General features: G+C 39.8%; 1 protein-coding gene across 4 annotated transcripts in view; it reads left to right on the top strand.

The window, feature by feature from the left end:
* Window positions 1-15,354, top strand: part of LOC129418871 (SH2 domain-containing adapter protein F) — a 133,745-nt gene that overhangs the window by 86,603 nt on the left and 31,788 nt on the right. For 2 of the 4 annotated variants that reach the window (XM_055173814.2, XM_055173816.2), the window contains exons 3-4: window positions 5,894-6,097; window positions 6,918-7,007. In XM_055173814.2, the coding sequence (XP_055029789.2) occupies window positions 5,894-6,097; window positions 6,918-7,007 (294 nt within the window). The remainder of the gene's footprint in view (window positions 1-5,893; window positions 6,098-6,917; window positions 7,008-15,354) is intronic. The other 2 variants (XM_055173815.2, XM_055173817.2) reach the window with 1 other exon arrangement.

Here is a 15,354-nt window from a genome sequence, read left to right as displayed (position 1 = left end):
CATACTAGATTATTAACGAAAAAAAATTTTTTTACCTCTAACGGGAATAGCTGCGTGATGAAGTGAAACTAAAGGGTTAATAAACACAAACTGAAGCAGAAACGTGAAACCTAGCTAGCAGGTTGCTCAAACAACAAAAATCACCAGCTAACTTGCTCTAAACTATACCGATATATTTTATCAACTGGCTAGTTATCCTTCAGACAGTGACGGTCCGGACCACGTCTTTCTCATTTCGGCCGTGTGGCGCGCGTGCCCGCTCGTGGTGTAAAGTGCGTCCCCGCCATTCTCCGAGATGCACTTGACGGCCTTTTGTGCAGCGAATTTTTTTTTTTTTTGACGACCTAGTTAAGGCGGTAGGGTTTCCCAGCTTAGGCGAGCCGCCTGAACTGAAAAGTGCTGCGGGAAACCTTGCGTCATATTGTGGTCGTACTGCCGTCACCCATTTAAAACTAATATAATCTACCTTTTATATGATCTGAAGTAGCGTTCTGTTTTACATTCTGTTTTTACATAAAAATACTCAATAATACAAGAACTAAAAAAGTCTAAGTCTTATTTCATACAGAATGTGATATATATATATACATATACACATACACATACACATACACATACACATACACATACACATACACATACACATACACATACACATACACATACACATATACATATACATACACATATATATATATATATATATATATATATACATATATATACATATATATATATATATATATACATACATACATACATACATACATACATACATACATACATACATACATACATACATACATACATACATATACATACACTAAATACAATTGAATGGTCTGTAGATGTTCTCTATTAACCAGGCATTGGCTTGTATAACAAAAAGTTACATTTTAGACCCTAGTGTTTAAAATGTTTATAAAGTGTTTAATCTTAATTTAAACCTTACTCCGCTATCGGAGCCAAAACCTACTTGGCTGCAATTTATTCCTGCCGCATGTGTGCACCCATATGCCCTTTAAGACAGAAAATAGATACAGTTGTGCAGGAGTTTACAGCAATAATTTATTCAAAGCAAGGGTGGAAAGGTGAACAGAACAGGTGCGACCTGCCGTGCCCCAGCTGCAGAGTTTAAACTAATGTATTTCATTTGAAAAACAAAGGACACACACATACAGTACATACACATACACACTTTTTGCCGGAGGACTTGGCTGACATAGTGCAGGATTCGAACATTTTAAACCAGTAACATCTTATTTTTCCTGTTAGGGGATTAAGTTGTTTCCATATGAGCTTGAGGTAACGGAAAGGTTAGCAAGAGGGGGATTCTAGAGGGATGATAAAGAGGAAATGCAGACTTGTGGCATGTAATGGAAAACCTGGAGCTTATGCTGTAGTTACAGATGAATAAAGTGTGACATGAAATAAAATTCAATGTGATCTGAATCTATAAATGAGTTACTCGGTTATGGAGTATTTTTGCTAATTCGTTTCACAGATGCAAAGAATGCAAGCCAGAAACATAGACAGTATAGAAAATTTTAGAAATAGACTTTTGCACAGCCAGTTTTTGCAGCCATGATGTTAAGGATTGGACAGTGCAAAGGGTGAAGGTCAGTGTTAAGCTTTGCTTTCCTTAGTGTGTACCAACCTGTAATGCTGTAAATCAACAGCGAGCCATCAGACCACACACGCATGCATTCACACACCATCTGACACCTGGAGAGGAAGCGACGTGACCGCTGTGGGTGGGTAGGCACGATGTGGTGTGCATACATGTGTGTGGATGGCAGTGTAGTCGTTTGACCTTTGATCCCTAAGGCTGTAGCAGACGTGTAAGGTCAAAGGCCACGAGCTCTCTACGATGCGTTGGATTCCAGTAATTACCGTAATGCACTCCGGCAGATGGATACATCCATCTCTCCAAACCGCAAAAACATGCCCGAACGAGTACAAGGATGCAAGGAGAGCGTAAGAGTCCCAGCATGAGAGGATGTAAGCTTGTACATGAGTTCCTAACACACTCCCTCTCCTCAGGCAGTCTGTAATGTGTCTACTGTTCATGCTGGTAGGGCTTATTTAAACCTCTGCAGCAAGAAGGCACGTGTGTGTGTTTCTGTGATCTGCCTTTTGTCTTAAACTTACCTTGCTGTCTGCCTCCCTACCGCTGTCCATCGCACAAATATGTCCTCCTTACACTCTATAGCTATTTATATATGTGTGTATGTATGTGTATGTGTGTGTGTAAATGTGAAAATGAGGCATTACAATTACAATGTCAAATACCGACTAATAACCTTTTCATTGCCATTAGATAAATTACTAAACCTTTTCATCAGAGTCTGATAAAAATGCTCATTTAGAAGAAAACATATCAGACACACTTAAAGGCTTTTGCATCTGTACTCTTCATATATATATATATATATATATATATAAAGATCTTTTCTACATCTTTTTCCTTCTAAACCAGCTCCATTAGTCTCACACTTTTCTTATTTTTCTGCAAGAGTTCCCCTGGGCAGAGAGGCAATTATGCAGTGGTGAGGTCTTAAAGCTCACATAATACACACTGTTTCTGCATTTCTGATGTTAATCTGGAGTACCTATAGAGTAGTTTTACATCCTTTATATCTCCGAAGAGTCTTTAGTTTAATCAGATTTATAAAAGAAAGATTCGCTTTACCGAATCTTTCCGATAACGTACGAAAAAATTAAGAAGGAGGAGTTGCTACCGCGGGAGGAGCGAGTACTAGTCATGCAACACTATACAACACTGTTTAACTTATGATTCACTACATGTTCCTGTCATTTATATAATATGCACGCGCCTATTTCCAACATAACACAAGTTCTTACTTACCGCATGCAACTCATGACCCCGTTGGGACTTTTCAATGAAATCCAGTGCATCGAACACACACGCAAAACTCCGCTGCTACCCCGGATATTAAACTATATCCATTGTTTTCATAAGGCTGGCTTTTTTCTCCTTACATCCAAAAACACACTTCTTCTTTCGTACCATTGTTGAGTTTTGAAATTAAACAAAGCTGTGACGCGTGATGTGACGTTTGCAAGTTCTAGCGTCTCTTGCTGATTGACGGGTGGGCTGGGTTTTCTGGGGGAAGTGCCCATAAAAAGTGATACGTACAGTATAGAAACCCCTGAAACTGGACCCGTAATCGAAAAAAACTTTCAGAAACTTGTACGATTCCTGGCGAAGTGCATTCGGCACAGACATACTCTGTAACATGCCAGACTGCTTTTTTGACACTTTGCCTACGTTTAGCATGAGGAAACAACTTTATAACTTTGTTAATAAGTCAGAATGCATGAAATACCATTGAACCAGTACGCGTACAACAGCGCATGCGAGAGAGGACACTCCACTACAAACAGTAAGCTGTGGAGCATTTTCATCACCATAATGTTTGATTCATTGTTCTTTGTTTTCTTTTTGTTTGTTCTAAACTTTGTTTGCAATGGTGGATCCGCTACTTTTCTTAATCTATCCTAAATGTTTTAATGTACTGTAAATGTTGCAAATCAGTGCTGCCCTGATGGCCTGGTAGAGTAATAATTGAATAAGAAATCCTGCGTACGTGTCGAATACGGCCATCTGTGTGTAGCCGCAGTTGAGTATACTAAAGTATTCCTGGCCCTTTATACAAAACCAATACTACAAAACTGATGGCGAGAGTATGCTAATGTTTTCCCGAGAGAAAGACAGGAGTTGAAGTTTGGTGGATGTTGGGTGCTTGGTAAGGTCGCTGTAATGTATTGTAATGATGTTAGGATTTCTGTATTTTATTGTATAGAGTAACATGTGCCCAGTTTTCACTGACCCCTGGGGGATCATGACAGAGCTAAAAGTGTCACAGACCAACGCTTTAAAGCACAGGAATAGTTGCAATCATTAAACATCTGTGGAGTCATTTATTGTCTTGAAGTGTAATTCTTTTACAGCATAATTTGAGTCTGGAGGCTGTCCAGTATTCATTAAACAAACTATTTTCTCCTGAAGCCCACACAGGAAAAAACACATTATGTATTTTTTCAGACTTTTCATGCCATGCCATTTTGCAGTTTTTTTATGCTGTCTCATTGACTGTTTCTTGGTTGATCTCTGGTTGTTTCTGGCTGATTTTTAGTGGATCTCTGGCTGTTGTTTTCTTTTGAATGCTTTTCCTTGGAATATAATCTTTTAGCAGTTAGCGGTTTCTAGTCCATCATTGGCTGCTCAATGGTTGATAATCATTACCTGAACACTAGGGATTCACTGGCTGATCATTGGTTCATCACTGTCTGATGACTTCCTGTAATATGTTGTCTTCAGATGAGACTCACGGGTCTTTTTGTCGGAGATTGCTTCTTTTACACATAGCAGGTCTTACTATTTAACACAAATAGTTTGTTCAGGCTTGCTTAAAGGGGACATTTCACAAGACTTTTTAAGACGTCAAATAAGTGTGTGTATGTGAAGTTTTAGCTCAAAATACCATATAGATATTCTATTATAACATGTTAAAATTGCCTATTTCTAGGTGTGAGCAAAAATGTGCCATTTTGGGGTGTGTCCTTTTTAAATGCAAATGAGCTGATCTCTGCACTAAATGGCAGTGCCGTGGTTGGACAGTGCAGATTAAGGGGCGGTATTATCCCCTTCTGACATCACAAGGGGAGCCACATTTCAATTACCTATTTTTTCACATGCTTGCAGAGAATGGTTTACCAAAACTAAGTTACTTGGTTGATCTTTTTCACATTTTCTAGATTGAAAGAATCACTGGTGACCCAATTATAGCACTTAATCATGGAAAAGTCAGATTTTTGTGATATGTCCCCTTTAAGCTTATTGGCGCTAAATTTACTAAAGCTTTTAAGCTCTTGTAAATAAAGAAATGTTAATGAAACTGCAATCATGTAGCTTAACCCTCAGAAACCTAATCAATCGTCGACGATTGAAAACGGCACCTCTGATTCATATTTAAATAATTTAATAACCGTAAAACGTAGCTTCTTAGAGTTTTTTTCTGCTAATAGCTGAGGAGTTAACCATCATGGGGATATATTTGGTGTCTTTCTAGCTTTTACAGAAGGATTTTTATCCAGCCTGAAACTTGTCCCTCTTTTCGGAGTTGTTCAGCAATGCATCCAATCTCTTACATCCTAGATGTATCCACCTGATGTCCATAATTTATCGATTTTTCTATCGAGTTTACCGCTAGCTAAATGCTACAATGTCCACTGATGCTTTCTGTTTGTGTGCGTCATCACGCATGTGTGCGTCATCACGCATGTGTGCGTCATCACGCATGTGGCTTGATAATAATAAATGTCATGAAAACGCCTGGACTATTTTTGTAAAAATATAAATAATTTTTGATCTGCATAATTTATAATGTTCATTTCTGTGCTCAAGGACTCCAAAGACATGAGACAACTGTTTTACAGAGGAAAAATGCTTAGCTTTTATTATTTTGTGTGTCATTACAATTAATATATAATTGATTCAATTTCTGTTTTATTTTTTTATTTGTCTTTATGGTCCCATAACTTATTTTACATGCATGTGACATCAATACAACACACATATTCTGACAGTCCAACTTATCCTGAAAAAAAAGATGTTTGTAGATTGTCTGTGCACTACAGGGTTGATGTTTTACAAGCTTTTTAAGAAAATAAAACCAGACGGACAATACATTGTAAAAATGACCTTAGGGCTCTTAGGGATAATCAGTCTGTTTCTATAGGTTTTGACTAATCTCTAAAACAGCTAATTTTACATTTTTGATTTTGAAATGTTTAAAAAAACATATTAGTAGCACAAATTAATAGCTGTTTATATTTGACCTCTCCTTTTCCTTTCATTTTGTCACAGAAATCCGAGGTGGTCGTGGGTCTAAAGACGGTTTAGTTCGGCAGCTACCTCTATACGACACCCCCTATGAGGAGAATGGAGGAGAGCCGGATGGAGGCCGGTGTTCTCGTGAGAGCAGACTACCGCAGGATGACGAAAGGCCTCCCGAGGAGTACGACCAGCCCTGGGAGTGGAAAAAAGAGCGGATATCTAAAGCCTTTGCAGGTTAGAACTGTTAGACTATGTGTGACTTACAGTTTACTAAGTGAAGAATAATAAAAACTGAACAGCTGTATTCATCTGAGATGTTTTGAGTTATGTGCCTGGTACTGCAGCGGTGGGTTAATGGTGGTGGTTGTGGGCAGAGTTGTGGAGTTACTAACTAATATTAGCAATGCCACTAACTTAACTACTTTGTTCAGTTCAATAGTTACGTGTTCATCATGGGCTCATATTCATTGACTATAAGATGATGTTATCATCACTGGTGCCGGGGGGTCTTGAACATAAAGTGGTGGAAACCTGAGGCATGGCTGAAACATTTCCATTGCAAATCATTGTTTTAAATGAGTACATGAGCTGTTTTTAGCATGCAAAAACCTTGTGGTATCCTGGGAATTTTGGGAGGTTTTCTCTCAGCGGTTTCTCTTTCTCTCTGAATGCCAACCACTTTGTTCCTCAGTCAACCTCAGGAACAGCTCGTTTCCAGTTCCTAACTCTCCGGGTGGCCTACTTTAGTCTGAAAACGGACGTCCTGTTTGTGTATGCGGGCTTGCTATCTCTTTCCTTATGATTACCTACAGTGCAAATCGATCTGAATGGACCGAAAGAAGTCGTTGGTGTCTGTCACTTTGCAGGGTGTGAGCAGGTGTGATCTATACTTTTCTAAACGTTTGATTTGGCACAAGAACTCGTGGATCACTGTGGCATACCTTAACATGGTTGATCAAACAGTTGTTTTTTAGCAAGTGAATGTAACAATGAATTATTGATCAGATGTACGTGCTTGAAAGGTGTTTCCTGTCTGTGTTTGTCTGTGGAACAGCTCTGCTTTGTTATGGCTGCATTAGTCACGAGGACTCAGCCAGCAGAGGACCAAGCAGCAGAGATGCCAACATCTCTAGACCCCTCAAAGGTACTACGGCGGAGAGGCTGGTTCACTCACTATCTCTCGCTTTTTCTCTCACTCTTCTTAGTCTCTTTCACCGTGTCATGAGCTGAATATGTGACTGTATTAGTTTTGTAGCAGTGTGCTTTTAACATGATTTTCCTCACAGAGCTGCTGGAAACTTGTCTAATGCATTTTCCTTTCCTTATAGGGATAGTTAACCCAAACATTACAATAAACAAAAAGGAAGTTATACATTCCTTTCATTTTATTTAACATCACTCCACGAAAGACTGTCAGCTCCAAAAATGGCTACAGTTTATTGGGGGGTTAACTATCTCTATTACATTTGTAAGTTTGCAACTTGTTTGTAAGTGTCATAAACTTATTTTCGGTTAACATTAGGACCACAGACGGTTTTGTCTCTGAAGAGAAACCATAGTACCTTGTTGTCACTCAGCTTTATTATTTCTCACGTCTTGGCCTACTTTTTTGACTGTTTGCATTTCTCAGTATTGTTCGCCAATAAAGATCAAGCCTGTTTTCTCCGTCAGTAAGGAGAGAAATTCAAAATCTGTCTGAAGTCTTCTGGCTCACTGCCGGATCCTCTCAAAAATAACCTTTTCATGGACCCATTAATACTCGGATATTTCTGACTTCAAAAATGTTCAAAAAGACATCTTCAAGGCACTTCAATCATATCCAAACACTCTTAAGAGCTCCCTTGTGTGGCTACCAGTCAGCCCCTGATTTCTAGGGGTTGAAAGGTCATGACCTCAGAGAAACACTGAGACCTCAAGACTCAACAGGGTTTTTCTATAAATGAAGGCTTTGTGTTATCATCACTTGTGCATGTCGTTCTTAAAGGGCACCCATTATGCAAAATCCACTTTTACGAGGAGTTTGGACATAAATGTGTGTTGGCAACACAACCAGCCTTTAATAAAAAAATCCACCTGTCCTTCTTTTTAATCCTTGTTAAACCAAAGCAGTCTCGTAAGACATGCTGTTTTGATTCTCTTGTTAATGTGACATCACACTGGTAAAGCCACACCAACTGTCACTGACTGACAGTTCTGCATTACCATAGTTTCCACCCTCAGCAAGCTGTATGTTGTCTGCCATATCTCAGTAGTGAGTCTTATGCTCCGTACACACCAAATCCAAAGCATCGCATGCCCTGCTCTAGATTACTCGCGGGATTTCACTTTGTGTCATGCTAATTTTTCGCTTGAGTTTAATATTTTCAACTTGGGCGAAGACGCGTTTGAGGCGAATAAAACGTGTTTTAATGGCAATCTCACTGCCAAATTCGTGTCGCTAGTTTGCGACTATTCGCGTCTTTACATTGACTTTGTATGTAATCTAATCGCACAAATTTATTCACGTTTTGTGTGTAAGCTCCATAAGACTGTATTCACAGGAATCAGATCTATTTTAGTTGAAAGCGCTCACTCGTCATGTTTCCATCAGCATGATTTTATGCACATTTTGAAGTATCGCATCAAAAACAAGTGGTAGAAACGCCAAATTTAGATTTAAAAAATAGCTTCATTCGCAAAAACAGTTTTTTCATAACCCAGCTACTGTCTCTGTTGCATAGACTGTAAAAAAGATGGACGACGCAACGTCGCCTCCCTCCATTGTACTAAATAGAAGCCAAAAATGTCCGACCATGGTTGCCGCCATGTTACGTAAAAACGTCAGTTTGGAGCCAAGGCTTGCGCAGAAGGAATCGTCTGTGGAGCCAGAGGCGGAGCTGCGGTATCAAACTTCCTCGCGCGACCAATTCAACCACGCCAATCATAACGACACGCCCTGTTTCTATAGCATCAAATTACTAGCTAAAATTAAACTTATCACAAAAATAAACACTTGAACATATATCAGCGTGATAACAACTACTTGAAAGGACCAAAACCATCTTTCGGAAACTTTTATTGGAAGTGTAAATAATTTTTTATTTAGAGCAGAGTCCCAGGGGGCAATAAAAGTTTTTGGTCCCACCCAAATAGGGACATTTTTGACATGTTATAATAAATGATCTGTGGGCTATTTTGAGCTGAAACTTTACAGACACATTCTGGGCCCACCTGAGACTTATATTACATTTTGTAAAAATGGGGATAATAGGTGCCCTTCAAGGAAAAGGATTTTACTCTGCGTGGCTTTTGGATGTATCTGGGTCACTGTCTGTTGAAGAGTTTTACATTTTATTTGCATTTTGCTACTTTTCATTATTACATGAATAATGTAATACTCATTGCTCTTATTTCGAGTCCTCCGAATCCTGCCGTATTTTGGGTCCTCAAATCCGTCTTATTTACATACCGAGTTTGTCTGTCAGCTTGTAAAATGCAAATACTTGATTAGGATGAATGTACTTGGGTTGCGAAGCTAAAGTGACTGCAGGAGACTCAACCAAGCAGGACGAATATTGCGGTTAGTACGAATGAGTGCTTTAGTTATTACTGCGGTTCACATACATGTGTATTTAATCAATCTTCGTTTGGTCGAATGAAACGCACATTAAAATCGCCATGTCGTGTGCTGCAGTGGATTTCATTCATGCATCTTTCACTATTTTTCAATGCTGGGTTAGTCCACTACAGTGTTTGTTGCATTGTGTGTGTTATATTCAGTCATGGATTTATCAGTTGAAGTATATTCAGGTATATGCAGGTGTGTGCTGGTGTAGGGCACTGCAGGGTTAGCCACTTGTATGTCACCTAATTAGTCATCCGGTTATCTGCTACCGCTCTCCACATGCACGCATATGTACACACCAGATAAAGACAGCATGACTGATGGGCTAAATGTGAATGCGAGGACACGTCAAAAAATGTGTGTGTGTTTCCCGGTTCGACTATAAGGATAAACAAAATGTGTGCATACATTTTTGTCAATACAACTACTGTCCAACTGGTCTACCATTCAGACCAGCTTATAAGTCAACCTGATCTCACAAATTTCCGTTTTAAAGTCACAGAATATTTTGCTAATTTATCCGTGTCACGGATCTCCGTAATTTTTCCGTGTCTGTATCACAGACTTTCTTTTCTGTGTCAGTTTCACGTATTGGTTACTCAATAGTTTTTTCTATTTTCTTACCATTTTTATGTGGGTTTGGGGTTAGAACTAGCCTGACATTGTCATACTCAATTCTAGTCAGAATTTGAGTCTGATACCGCTCCATTGGGCTATGATTATGGGGCGTGTCTCAACCAAAAAATGCCTCTGCACACAATTGGATAGACCTTCGACCAATCAGAGCAACGGAGTGTGTGACGTATGTTGAAATGGCGTCTTTAGCAGCCTGGCCGAACTGCTATTATATTATTTCGCTACAATGACACTAACTTTGTGATTATACTAAGTCTGAGTTAGCGAACGTACATCAACACCTACTATGTTTACAACATTTCATACAGTCAGACTATCTCTTACCATTTGTACGTGAGGTAAACTTCATCCACGACGATACCCATTACTTTGGCTTCAAAAAAAATTGGAGCCTAGCATGTCCCTCCACTTATTCAGCAGCAACGATTCCGGGCTTCTGAAAAGACGCTGGCATCAACCGCTAATTATATCCATCTCGTCATGCACGCCGAGTTGCATGGCCGTGATACCCATTTCAGTTGCTTCTTTAACTTGGTCCTCCATTAGTGCAACCAAAGGAGAAACAACAATGACAATAGGGTTTTCATGTCCCTTCTTCATAGCGACCATTGGAGCTAGCTGATAAATGAAACGTTTGCCAAATCCCGTAGGAAGGACGGCAAAAACATCTTTCCGATCAACAAATGCCTTGATCGCATTTCTCTGTTCCATTTTTAAAATCAATGCTCTGTCGATATCTTTTAGAACAGACTCAATGTCAGAATCCACACATTTGAATTTGTTGTAAACAGATTCAACACACGCGCTCTTTGGTGACGTGGTTGATTACGTTACTGTTGATCATCTGTCCATCATCGTATAAAGCCCGCCCTGACAATTTGATTGGTCGACCAGCTTTGGGTCTCGCATAGAAGCTCCTCAACGGAGAAACCCCAGACCAATCTTCCCATTTTCAAAATGTTGTTGGCGGGGCTAAGATTGGCTGGCACCCAGGCTAGGTTAGAACGACTTTCTGTAACGTAAAATGACATCCAAACCCAACTCTAACCCTACTGTCAGGCGACAATTGTTTAAAAATCCGGAAAAAATAGTATAAACCAATAGTTAAAGTGACATCCTAACCCAAACCACAAATCTAACCCCAAACCCACGCATAAAGGTTTAAAAATAGGAAAAAGAATTAAGTAGCCAATACGTGAAACTGACACGGAAAAGAAAGTCCGTGGTACGGACAAAGAAAAATGTGGAGATCCGTGACAATGACACGGATAAATTAGCAAAATATTCTGTGACTTTAACACGAAACTTTGTGATAATTGTATTGTTATATGTACTCAAGAACTGTCAGACCAGCTAAGACCGGCTTAGACTGGTTGAAGCGGCGCATTTTATTTCCAGCAGGGACAAGTCCTTATTCAAGCTTTATATTTTTAGTCATACTGAGCACCCAGCAATGTGTAAAAATCTGTTTTCCCTCCACGGTAAACGGTTTCTCCCAGACAGTTAACACACAATTTGGTGGCTTATTTATCACAGATGGCAAATGATAAAATGCCACAGTTACTGCTGTGAACTTTTCGAGAGCATGCTTGACTTTTCTAATTGGGCCTGAGGCATAAGAAGACACACTTTACATTTCCACATCGCTATGTATAATTATGTTTTGAATACCCATACGATTAACCAGAACCTGATTAAGAGACTTTACCAGAACAAGCACTTTTGCCGAGTCACATTTAGCTTTGAATTCAGTGTGACTGACTGCCTCATTAGAAAGTCTTGGCAGGTTCCTGAAGAGAAGTAGATTATTGTGGATGTTATTGAGTGCAGCATGTATCTAATTGGTTGATGCAATTTTTGAGACCTCTTGGGATTTTAGCCCTGCGGTGCATATTTATGATTGCAAACTTTGTCATGTCACCCTAGTAAAACAGCATTGCACAAGTTTATCAAGCCATGAGAGCTTAATATCTCGTTTAATTTGTCTTATCGTGGATCTGTTTGGATGGTTGACACTCCTTAAGAACGCACAGCTTCATGGAGCCTGTTCGTGTCTAAATGGTGCGATCCAAATAGTCATCCGTCTCGAACTCTTAATTAGGTTTCCGTCAAGCATAAATGAAAGTGTGAAATGGAATCTATTCATTTTGCCATTTACAGCGGCCCAGTTCTGGATTAACCAACCCCACAGCAGCTCAGCTATAAGATTGCTTTCAAATCAGTATGCTGGAACATGAGATAAAAACCTGAGCGAGTCCCGCCCAAGGGAATTCTGGGAAATTGAGGCCATTTTTTTCTTGCACAGCATGTTCCTTTAAATTTGGTGCCAGCTGGTTCAAGGAAAGGACAAGGAATAGACACTGGCTATTGCTAACTCGTCGACTCAAAACCGTGTCAGATTGGTGAGCTCAGCCAAAGTTCAAAGCAGAATGTGTGTGTGTGACTCTATCATTGCGTATGAATATTAAAATGAGGCTGGTGGTTGCAATATTGTAGCAGATCTCCCACTTTTATTAAATTGCCTATTATTTTGTGACAGCGAGTATGAGGAACTCAATGATTGTAATTAGTTTTGAGAGAGTGCATAAGTGTGTCTATTAAAGAGAAGCATGTAATTGGGGTTGCAATTAATATTATTGTGCCTAAGCAATCATAAAATCATTTATTTTCAAAAATTCCAAATCCAAACACCATTAGTGATCTAGAGTTTGTATGTTAATGCACTTCCTGTGTCGAATATGTTCATAATGTATGCATTTGGAAGAAAATTTGATCCAAAGCAACAATGTATACATTTTATCAGTATGTGTACTCTGTCAAAAATAAAGGTACAAAAGCTGTCATTGGGGCAGTACCCTTAAAAGGACAAGTTTTTTGTATTTTACACTCACAGCCCTGTTTTCAGATTGTTTATGATGAAACGGTTTTGACTGAAATTTCGACATGCCCCGAGAATTTTCGGGTATTTGTTGTTTCACCTCCCAATGGGTGTATAGGTGCACTAAAACAATCCTTACTTAAATGCATTAAACTGTCGTTTACAAAGACGTGAAACTCACCAAGTGGTCAGGAGTGTTCACCGATACGCTCACACAAAAATCGCCGCAAAAGATGCCCTCCAACAGGTGTTTTAGCATTCGATGTAAACTTGTGGACCTATTTTTCCAAACGCCTCACACCCGTATATTCTTCCATTGAGAGCTTGAATAATAGACACTCCAGCCCAGTTGGTGGCGATAATCCGCCTTTGCCAATTGCAAGAATACAAACAAAGTTCCTGGCGCGGAGTAATACCGTACCTCACAGCACAACTAATACAAGTCAATGGAGTTGGACAAAAACTATGATAAAACCTGTTGGAAAGCATCGTTTGCAGCGATTTTTGTGTGAGCATATTAGTGAACACCCCTGGCCACTCGGTGAGTTTCACGTCTTTGTAGACGAAGGTTTAATGCATTTTGGGAAGGATTTTTCCAGTGCACCTGTGGACCCGTTGTGGAGGTGGAGGGTGAAGCGCAAACACCCGAAAATTCTCGGGCAGCCACATATGTCGAAATTTCAGTCAAAACCGTTGTATTTCATCATAAACAATCTGAAAACAGGGCTTTAAGTGTTAAATACCAAACTTGTCCTTTAAAAAAGGTCCTATTGTGAACCATTTAGTTTTTTATTAAAATGTTTCATGACACCCTTATAAGTCTAATTTTGTGAGAATCACCCATTTGAATCTTTGATCTACCAATATGTACCTTTTGAAGTACTAATATGTTATATATGCATTATATATGTATTATAAATATTATATACTAATATATATGCATATATGCACACTTTGGGTACAAAGGTGTACCTTTTTGAAATGGGACTGAGTCGGATCACATCACAACCTTTTGCATTGTGCTCTACTAGTGTAAGCAACAGTACATCTACAACATGCATGAATTTAGTTCTCTTTGCGTTCACACTGGCGCTGACTTTTAAAGTGGATTCTGATCTCATCTCATTTATTTTATCTCCACTTTTCTCCTTTAAAACGCTCTCGAATTGCATTTGGGGAAGGAATGAACACATAACACTCAATTCTTGCAAACTGCTCCCAGATCACCGAAACAAACCAAGTGTAAAAACACCCTGAAACGCAGACAAAAACATTACCTCCTACTCCGGGGCTTGTGTTTACCAACAGAGTGATTTTGCATCAGGGATTCTGCCAAGGCTGTAAAACGCTTATCCTCGCAATATGCTGCATTACCACAAGGCCAAGGACTCCTCAAAAGAAATCCTCTGCCAACAAAAAAATTTACCGGCCTTCTAGCTTAACGCGCGAGCGGCTTGAGTGACTGCCTCTTAAGCAAGTTCACCTTCAATGTGGGAAAAACCGATACACGCAATTCATCTCCTCTGTGAGTCGGCTAATACGTATGACCTGTGTGAATTCGCCTCTCCGCCATCCTACGGGGACAACAGGCAAAGCTTTTCTCTCCCAAAACAATTACTTGCTAATCTGCGGAGCCGAATGAGAATAAGCTCTTTAATCGGGCTACTGGCAGGCCTCTACTTCACCTTACTGTGGAGGAAGATATTATATTAGCTGTCAAAGACGCCGACCCCTCTCTCACCTGCTCGATCAGGAGAAAGGCAGCAGATAATGGCACTCTGTCAACCGTCATCGTATCTCGCCGCTGTAAGACAATGGTTGTCGTGCGATTGCTCTTAGGGGAGCGTTATTCCAAAATGCAGACAGCCTTGCTCCCTAAATATTCAATTTTTGTTGACATAGCTCTTTTGTTAGATTGGACCACAGTGCTGCTTAGACGTTTCCCCTCTGGTACCAAAGACAAGGGCGAGTTCATAACCGGGTATTGAAGGAGTCAGTTTATCACCTCGTAAAGTGCATTGCGGCCTGACAGGGTCGTCAACAAACTGGCAGCTTTATTTTGGATGCAGTGGCAGGTTAGGTCGTTGCCTTGTCAAGTACTGAAAGCAGGCAATGCCAAATGAATCACAAGTGCGTTTTAGCCTGCTTTGAAATTCACTTGCACCGCTCGGAGTGAGAAAGAGACCCGTGTTTGTATCAAACCAGCCTCTGGGAGAAGTTTTGTTTTTGTCTCGTGTTTGTTTTGAATTGTGTGCTGTGTCGAGCTCGGTTTGTGTCAGAATTCCGACTGGGAAACGATGCACGGAAAGCAAAATGAAAGGATTTGTTCCATGTTGTTTTAATAAACAGATGCAGCTTGGGGCTTAGGTGACA

Source organism: Misgurnus anguillicaudatus, chromosome 15 (genome assembly GCF_027580225.2).
Source record: "Misgurnus anguillicaudatus chromosome 15, ASM2758022v2, whole genome shotgun sequence".
In the NCBI taxonomy this organism is placed as follows: Eukaryota; Metazoa; Chordata; class Actinopteri; order Cypriniformes; family Cobitidae; genus Misgurnus; species Misgurnus anguillicaudatus.
The sequence above is the reverse complement of the archived record's forward strand: the minus strand, read 5'-3'. Positions and strand labels throughout refer to the sequence as shown.